At 67.8% G+C, this 8326-nt stretch overlaps 3 protein-coding genes across 3 annotated transcripts in view; all 3 read left to right on the top strand.

Annotated features, from left to right (window-relative positions):
• Nucleotides 1–599, top strand: part of EMIHUDRAFT_117771 (hypothetical protein) — a gene marked incomplete at both ends in the record, with an annotated part of 1674 nt that extends 1075 nt beyond the window's left edge. Inside the window, 2 exons of the mRNA XM_005772260.1 lie at nt 167–313; nt 500–599. Coding sequence (XP_005772317.1) covers nt 167–313; nt 500–599 — 247 coding nt within the window. The remainder of the gene's footprint in view (nt 1–166; nt 314–499) is intronic.
• A 1237-nt stretch (nt 600–1836) lies between these two features.
• On the top strand, nt 1837–5221 carry EMIHUDRAFT_117769 (hypothetical protein; the record flags this gene model as incomplete). Its single annotated transcript, XM_005772259.1, has 2 exons — nt 1837–3236; nt 3400–5221. The coding sequence occupies 2 exons, from the start codon at nt 1837–1839 to the stop codon at nt 5219–5221; spliced, it is 3222 nt and encodes a 1073-aa protein (XP_005772316.1).
• A 2304-nt stretch (nt 5222–7525) lies between these two features.
• Nucleotides 7526–8326, top strand: part of EMIHUDRAFT_444778 (hypothetical protein) — a gene marked incomplete at its 3' end in the record, with an annotated part of 1543 nt that continues 742 nt past the window's right edge. The window contains exon 1 of the mRNA XM_005772258.1: nt 7526–8193. Coding sequence (XP_005772315.1) covers nt 7563–8193 — 631 coding nt within the window. The 5' untranslated portion in view covers nt 7526–7562. The remainder of the gene's footprint in view (nt 8194–8326) is intronic.

Below are 8326 nucleotides of genomic sequence, written 5' to 3'. Positions count from 1 at the left end.
GGCCCGGTAGCCCGCAGCCCGCCGGCCGCTGCCGCAGCCGCAGCCGCAGCCACACCACCGTCCGCGCGGCCACCGTCCACCGCCGCCGCCCGCCGCCCGCCGCCCGCCGCCGCCGCCGCCGCCGCCTTTGCACCGGAGATGTGGCTCACCCGCTTTCGGCGCGCAGGTGCTCCTTCTATCTGCACGCGGCCTCGAACCCGATCATCGAGGGGTGCGACGCGCTCTCCTTTGCGCCCTACCCGCCGCTGCCGCCCTCCCTCCCCGGCGCGCTCGAGGCTGCCGGGTTGCGCGCCGACGCAAACCTTTGGGACAGGTGCGATCCGAGACACCTGCGAGACACCTCCGACACACACACCCGAGAACCACACCCGAGACACCCCCAGACCCCTCGAGACACCGCCGAGACCCCCCCCCCGACTCGCCCGCACCTTGTCAGCCGCGCCGGTGCCGCCCTGCTGCCCTTCTCGAGGCACCCGCCCCCGCCTCCTCCCGCCCGCAGGGTCGACGACTTTCACTGGATCAAGGCGCAGCAGTCGCCCCACTGGGCAGTGCTGCCCGAGGCGCGGCGTATCGCAGAGTTCGATTGGACCAGACCCTAGTAGCTACAGACTCGAGTGGCGGCCAGACTCGATTGGTGGGGAAGGCGGGATGAGTCCACGCGGAGGAGGTGCGCGTTTTCCGGACGGGGATGGTGCGCTTCACCGACGCCACCGTTACACGCAGAGAGAACCGCGCGCGGGGCCCAACCCGCCACACTCTGAGATGGTGCGTGCGTATCCTCACACGCCCTCGCTCCTCCGGTCTCTTTTCCTTGCTCACGCGATGAACATATGGCTTGTGGGCTCTTCTAGAGTAAAGCCGACAGCACACGTAGTAGTAATGAGTAAATTTTCGTAAACATTTTGAAAATCGCTCCGAGCTCCGTCGACGCCTGTCGCGTCTCGTCGAGCGTCGCGTCCGCTCGCGTGTGAGCGTGAGCTGCGCGTGGCCCGGTCAGCGCGCTGCTCAAGTCGTTCAGTACTCAACACGCCGACTCTCAGGTTTGATATCGCGCTCTGACTCTCCCATCGTTCCCCTTCCCGCAAAAGCCAGAGATACCAACGCATCTCTCTCTCTCTCCTCCTCTCTCTTCTCTCTCACACCGTCGGTGGCATGATGGCATAGTCATCGGCCGGGGCTGGCGTGCTGACTTTGCAGGCGCGGTAGACACCGATGACAAAGACGGTGTACATCCCACCGAAATTGGAGGCTGCGAACGCCAGCGAGCGCCACGGCGCCAGGGCGACGATATAGCATGCGGCGTAGACGACGCGGAGGAGGAGGTACGCAACCATGAAGTAGGGTGCTTTGCTTCCCTTCACCGCCTCCACGGGCGCCGCCTCGCCGACGAGGACTGTGGCCCAGTAGATTGCCAGCACAATCGGGAAGTTCTCCTTCTGGTTCTCGGCGACCGCCTTCCAGCGGTGAGCCGCGTCCCAAGGGTCCACATTCTTGGGCTTCTCGCCAAAGCCGTGTCCGAGGATGCCGTCCTCTGGCGGGTGGCTGCTCGGGATGATGCCCAGAGACACGGACGTCGAGTGCAGCAGGCAAAGGCCTGCGGTGACTAGGAAGCACACCTTGCGCTCGTGCATTGTGTCGGTCGGCCGCCGCGATGCGCGAACGGGGAGGACGTGCGTCCTTCAGCCTTGTTCTCCCTCTCTCTTCTTGCTCTAGCCCTCTATCTAGATGACTAGATATGTATGTATCTAAGGAAGGGAGTCAACTTTGATGGGGGCAGCCAAATTTGGTCGACCGCAAATCGTGGAGCTGGGAGTCACGCTCGGGCAGACAGCGTCGATGCCGTCGCCGGACGCGGCGGCGACGCACACGGGCGCCGGCGTGGCGCGTCGGCAGGCCCACCACGAGCGGATGCGCGACGAGCGCGCTCGGGAGGCGGCCGCGGGCAACGCGGAGCTTCCGCCGGAGGACGACGCGGTCGAGATGGTGAGCGCCGCCCAGCTGCTGGACAGCGTGGCGGAGGCGGGCCCGAACTACACCCTGCTGCGCTGCAAGGAGACGAAGGCGAAGCGGCGGAAGCGACAGCGCGAGGATGGCAGGGCGGCGCTCAACGGCCACACTGTCCTGCCCACCGGATCGCGCCTCGAGATCTTCTGCGACACCGAGCGGTGGTACCCCGCGACCGTCATGGGCCGGGAGGAGGACGGGGACGGACGGATCGCGCACCAGGTCGAGTACGACGGCTACCCGGATCGGCGGTGGTGGCACATGCTGGACGACGAGCGGTGGCGAGCCGTCCCAGAGCAGGCCGGCACGGGCGCAGGAGGCGCCGCCGCAGACGTGGACGGGGATGCGGCGATGGACCGCGCGGACGGCGAGGGCGCCCGTGCCGCGGGTGCCGCCGAGGCGGCCGAGGTGCGGCCGGCGCCGCCTCCCGCGTGCCGGGGTGTGCGGCGCAGCGCGCTGGCGGACGTCCTCGAGGCGGAGGACGACGAGCGGCAGGACGAGGCTACGCGTGGCGACGAGCAGCCGATGCTAGCGCCCCACGGGCCGGCGCTGTCGGTGCAGCTTCGGCGCGTGCGCCTGCAGCTGCGCGAGTTCCTTGCAACGCAGGCCGCGGCAGGGAAGAGCGTGCCGATGCAGCGGACGGCCCTCGGTCTGCACCCGACGATGCGGTGGACGATCCGCTTCGGCAAGTGGCTGGCGACGACGCGAGTCAGAGCATTGAGGGCGAGCCGGTGGCACGCGACCGAGCGGGGCGACGCGCGGGAGGAGGAGCCGACGGTGCGCACGGGTCGCGGCGAGAGCACGGTCTACGTCGCGCTGCAGCACATGAAGAACCACGTGTGGCGCGAGATCTGGCCGGCGATGCCGAGCGACGCGAGGCAGTACTGGCGGCTGGTGACCAACCAGGTGATGTCGCTGTTCGACGGCGGCGGCGGCGGGATGAAGGACGCGGCAGGAGCCGCCGGCCGGGCGGCGGGCCGCGAGGCGGCGCGGGAGAGCGCGTCGCACGGGCAGAGCGAGGCGGCGCAGCGGGCGGCGAGCGAGAGGGCGAGCGCCGAGGCGAGCCGGCGGACGATGGCCGAGCTGCGCGAGGCGACGACGAAGCCGTGCACGAGGCAGCACCTCTTCCAGGTGGGAGAGTACCAGATGCAAGACACGCAGCTGCTAGAGCCGTTCGAGGTGAACGTGGCCTTCATCATGAACGCCTACTTGTGCTTCGCGCGGCAGACCGGGTGCCGGCCGGGGATGGCGGTGAACGACGCGGCGGACGCGGCCGATTCGGACAGCCACTGGCGCGCGTCTCCCGCTGAGAGAGAGAGGGAGAGGCGAGTAGGACGGCGCGGCGTTGGCGCGTGATGGGGCGAGATGCCACTGAGCCGTGCCGCTCGCCGGCAGGCACGAGCTGCCGCCGCTGACGATGGGCGACCTGTCCATCGCCGCGGATGTGCTGCTGCGGGGACTAGACGGGGCGGGCGTGATGACCGAGGGCGACTTCGAGGCCCTCCTCCGAATGGAGGTGACCTTCGCGCGCAAGAAGGGCGAGTACTACGCGTGCTACGAGTTCGGGACGGCGATCACGCCCGACTCGGACCAGATGATGCGCATCGGGACGCTGGCGATGGTGCGCTTGCTGCTGCGCTGCGGAAGCTTCAGGGCGTGCTACTCGAAGCTGAGCGAGGCGAGCGCGGCGGCGCTGCGTCGCAAGGTGGCTGAGCCGAGCGGGTTCGCCGGGCTCGAGCTGGAGGACACGGGCTACGAGACGCTGGCGGCGCTAGTTGCGGCGTGCCGAGCGGACGGCTGGGTGCTCGACAAGGCGGCCCTGGACCGGCCTCTGTTCCCCGGCGTCGACGAGGCGACGGGGTTCTTCTTGTTCACCGAGAGCTTCGACGTGCAGCGACTCTGCCGGCGCCTGATCGAGACGGGGCGCCAGCTGGGCATGGCCCGGCACAAGGTGGGCGCGTGGAGTCTGCGCAAAGATGCGTGCGAGCAGCCGGCGTCGGCGGGCCACGGCGCCGTCGCGGCGCGAGTGCTGGGCCACCGCCAGGTCAACTCCCGGACGATGGATCGGGTCTATCGCGCAGACCTGCGCACGCGCGATCTCGGCGCATACTGGATGCGGCGCGACGCGCTCGGGAGCGTGGAGCGCGCGCCGCTGACGTCGCTCTCGGCGTCGCGTGTGCCGGAGGTGGGCGGCGTGCGCGGCTTTGGCGACCTGCCGCGGGCGTGCCCGGAGCGGCAGGCGGCGCGGAGCGACGCGAAGGTGGCGGAGGCGTCGGAGGAGGTGGCGGGCGCACGACGCAAGCTGCAGCAGCGGCTCGGCGTCGCGCAGCTGCCGAGGTGCTTCAAGGCGCGCGCGCGTGCAGCTGGCGGCGGCGAGGAGGTGGACGAGTACGAGGCGGCGCAGCGCCGGCTCTGGAATCGGAAGGGCGAGGCGGAGAAGGACGCGGTGGAGGCGCACCAGCTTCGGCTCTACAAGGAAGGGCAGGAGCGGCTGCGCGCCGCGCCGGCGCTGCGGATGGCGATGCTCTCGACGCACGCGTGGGCCCCTCGGTCGGAGGATGACGCGATCGCGTTCGGGCTGGATCGCAGGGACCGCACGCGCGAGCTGCGGATGCTGCGCAAGCTTCCGGCGATGCTGCAGGGCTCGATCCTGCGTGTGGGGGCTCTGCACGTGCTTCCGACGGCGGGCACGCCGGCAGAGGTGTACGGGCGCGTGCGGCGGCGGAGCGAGGACATCTGCATCCTCGAGTGCGGCTCGGAGGACTGCGCAGGGCGACCCTCCATCGAGTGGCCGACCACGGTCGCAGGGTTTGAGGAGCGGCGGTGCGAGCACTGCGGCGGCGCGGTGCGGCTGCGCTGGCAGCGCGAGCCCCACGCCGAGTCCGAGACCGCAGCCGTCGAGTCGCTCGCGGTGGGCGCGGCCGCATCGCTGGGCGAGAGCTTCCGGGAGACGTACTGGGGGTGGTACAACCTCTCCGCACGGGCCGCGATCGGCAACGCGGCGTACGCGGCCGGGGCGGCGGCGACCGCCAGGGCCAGCGCGAGCGAGGCGGCAGACGCGCCCCTGCTGGGCGCGGCCGTCGAGGAGCTCGAGCTCGACGCCGAGACGGTCGCCGAGGCGATCGCGGCGCTAGACGGAGGCGACGGAGCGCCGGGCCGCGGCGATGATGCCGATGAAGACGCGGGCGATCACCGCGGTGCGTCGCAAGAGGTTTGACTGACTTGGTTTGCGAATGTGAGACGCGTGATAGGGTCGTGTGTGGGTAACCCCGGGATGACGAGCGACGACTCTGTCTGGCGCGCGCGTTTTAGGATACGTCGAGCTAGCCCGTCTGCCTCTTTTTGTGCCGCGGGGAAGGCCCAGAACGAAGGGGGAAGAACTCCCTCTGAGAAAGAGGACCGAGCAAAAACGACCGTGGGCGAGGGAGAACTCTGAGAAAGAGGACCGAGCGAAAACAACCGTGGGCGAGGGGTGACGCGGGCCGGTGCTTCGTGCGGGCCGGTGCTCCGTGCGGCGACGGGGAACGTCAAAAAAGAAACCAGTGCGTTGAGGGAACCAAATTTGGCGTTTTAGAGACGACTCGCGGCGAAACTTTGCCGTGTCCTGTCAATGGCCCTGGCGCCCCTGGCGAATATGACCTGGCGGACGTTCATCGACATCTTCGCCGACGAGTTCGCTGAGCATCCGAACGGGAAGAAGGCGGTCCTCTGGCTGCGAGAGTGCGTCAAAGGACTGAACAAGGAAGACCGCTACCAGATCAACTTCCGGCTGCGGCTCGCGCACAAGCGCGCTCGGCGCCTAGCGGCCGAGCCCGAGACCGAAGACGAGGCGTCTGACTCCGAGCCCGAGGACGGGAAGCGGAAGGCCCCGCCGCCGTCCCCTTCGGGGCGGAGCGTCTTCGATTCGGGCGAGCACGACGCCGGCGACGGCCGCGAGCAGGGGCCCGAGACCTCGACGGCGCCAAGCGCAAAGATGCCGAGGCTTCTGGACTGAGCCCCTCACAATCGCCGCGCGCGAGGTCGTAGGTGGCGCCACGAATTGAGTGTGCAGGGAGGCATTCCGTTCCGCTCTCGGGGCCGTTCCGAGTGGGACTACATCGCGGGTTGACCCGCACGGACGTGCGCGACCTTTGGCTTTGGCGCGTGGTGGGACTCGCGCAGGGTGGCGTGCTGGTCTCGTGCTGTGTGTGCAGGATGCACTGCCGCTTGGATGGGGTGCTTAGGCGCCTGGGTTCGGACCCTGGCGGGCCGATGTGCAAGCCGTGCTGCAGTGCACCGGTGGATGGACCGTGCGGATGGCCGCTGCCAGTGCCACGCAAGCAGTCGGCAGTGCAATGCAAAGGACTAACGAGGACTGGAGCACGATGTAAAACCCGGTCAGTGAGCGTTCACCAAGAGGCAGCGCCGCTGCGGAACGGGTTTGAGTTCTGCGAGCACCATCTCCCGCTCGAACAGCGCGGAGCATGGCTTCGTCTCGCCAGTTGTGTGTAGGAATGCGTGGCTGCGCCGCGGAAAGCGGACGTGAAGACACAGGCGGGTGTGTGTGTCGCAGTTTTGTAAGCGAAATTGAGAACGAGGAGCGGCACCCCTCATGCACGGCACTGGCACTCAGGCTGTTGCACACCGAAACGTAAAAAAAGAAAGAAAAGTGAAAAGAGGGAGGGTGCGTGACGGAGGCGCGGCACACCGACACTGCTGACACTGCTCCACGAGATGATTACTATGACGGCACCGACACTACTCCACGAAAGCAAGTGGAGGGGGTATCACTGCTCGACACCAGCTCGACACGGAACGGGTGAGACGCGGGCAAGCCCCAGAAAGAAGAGTGTTAGGCGCTGCAGACTGGCCACCACGGCGGGCAGAGGCTCAGGCGAGAAAATTGAATGAAAAAAGGGAACCTTGCCCCCCCCTCAAAAGAAAACGGGAGGGGGGGGGGGGGGGACCGGTTTAGCGTTCCACCGTTGCGCCGTAGAGCTACGGCTAAACGCACGTCCCAAGCGAAGGGAAGCGTGCGAGGCGAGCAGGAGATGAGCGAGCCCTACTACGTTCCCGAGGGATGGGTCCCGGGGTTTGTGAATCATCCACGGCCCGAGGATGAGGAACGCTACCCGTGCCAGCAAGACCAGGTCGTGAAGGAGTCCGATCTCTCGGTGCAAAAAAGAAAATCGCGATGCACACGCTTGACACGCACGCTCTCTCGAGGTCTCTTGGAGCAGAGCCCCGGCGAGTCCTCGAAAGAGCATACCCAAATGGGTCCTCGGAGAGGGTACCCTGGGTGGGCGGGGGGGGGCCTCTACTCGCCAGGGTCGAGGAGCTGGCGAGTAGAGACCACGCCTCACTTTTTCACAGGGGGGCATATGCTTTTCGCTGCACATGCTGAAGCTGCCAGGCAAAGCTTGTGCTGTGAATAGCAGGCGTGCTCTCTACTCGCAGGCCGCAATGTCTAGAGTCCGATCTCTTTGCGAAAAGAAAATCATTCGGCGCGGGGTCGGCCAAGTTTTGAGGCAGCCAGCGCCAGCTCGTGTCGCGACTTTTGAACCACTATATACACGTATATGGTGTCTGTTGTGCTCGACGGCGCCGAGGCGACGTCCGCCTACGTCCCACCTCACCGGCGGAATCGTCGCGCGGCGGCGGCGTCAAAGAGTCGTCCTGCGCTTCGCGTGGCAGCTGGCAATCCGCCCGGGTGGCTCTCCGCCTGCGCGTGTGGCAGGGCGGGTGCTCAAATGTCGATATACCCTTCCGCGGATGGGCACACCGTGGTTCCAGAGAGCGGCCGGAGCCTGCTCGGCACGACAGCGCAGTTCTGCTCGTCCTTCTACCACATCGAGCCGACGCCCGAGGGAGACATTCCGGAGCGCTGTCTGAGCGTCGCCGCGGGTGGGCCGCCTTGCCCTCGCAAGACTGTCATCTGCGTGGCCCGGCTGCAGACGCAGCCGAGACGGTCTGGCCAGGACCAAGCCGTCGCTGCACCTTCTGCCACCGACACTAGTGCTGTGCACGGCCTGGCGGCCAGCACTGCCACCCTGTCCTTGTCGGGCGCCGCCCGCCAAACGGCCGCTTGCACCGCCGCCGCCGCCTCCTCCGCGGATGCTTCTGCTCCCGCAGCTGCCGACGCGCGCTGGAGCGACCTGTACATCGCTCGCTACTCCAACTGCTGGAGGGGATCCTCCGAGTCCAACGTGCTCTCCTCCTGCCTCCTCTCTCCTCCTCCCCGCCTCTCCTCTCATCTCCGCCGTCTCCCCCCTCCCTGGCCAGGGACGCGGCCAGGGACGCGGCCGGGACACGCCCCCAACACCCCCAGGTACACGCCGAGCAG

This window comes from Emiliania huxleyi (genome assembly GCF_000372725.1).
Source record: "Emiliania huxleyi CCMP1516 unplaced genomic scaffold EMIHUscaffold_360, whole genome shotgun sequence".
Lineage (NCBI taxonomy): Eukaryota > Haptophyta > Isochrysidales > Noelaerhabdaceae > Emiliania > Emiliania huxleyi.
The sequence above is the reverse complement of the archived record's forward strand: the minus strand, read 5'-3'. Positions and strand labels throughout refer to the sequence as shown.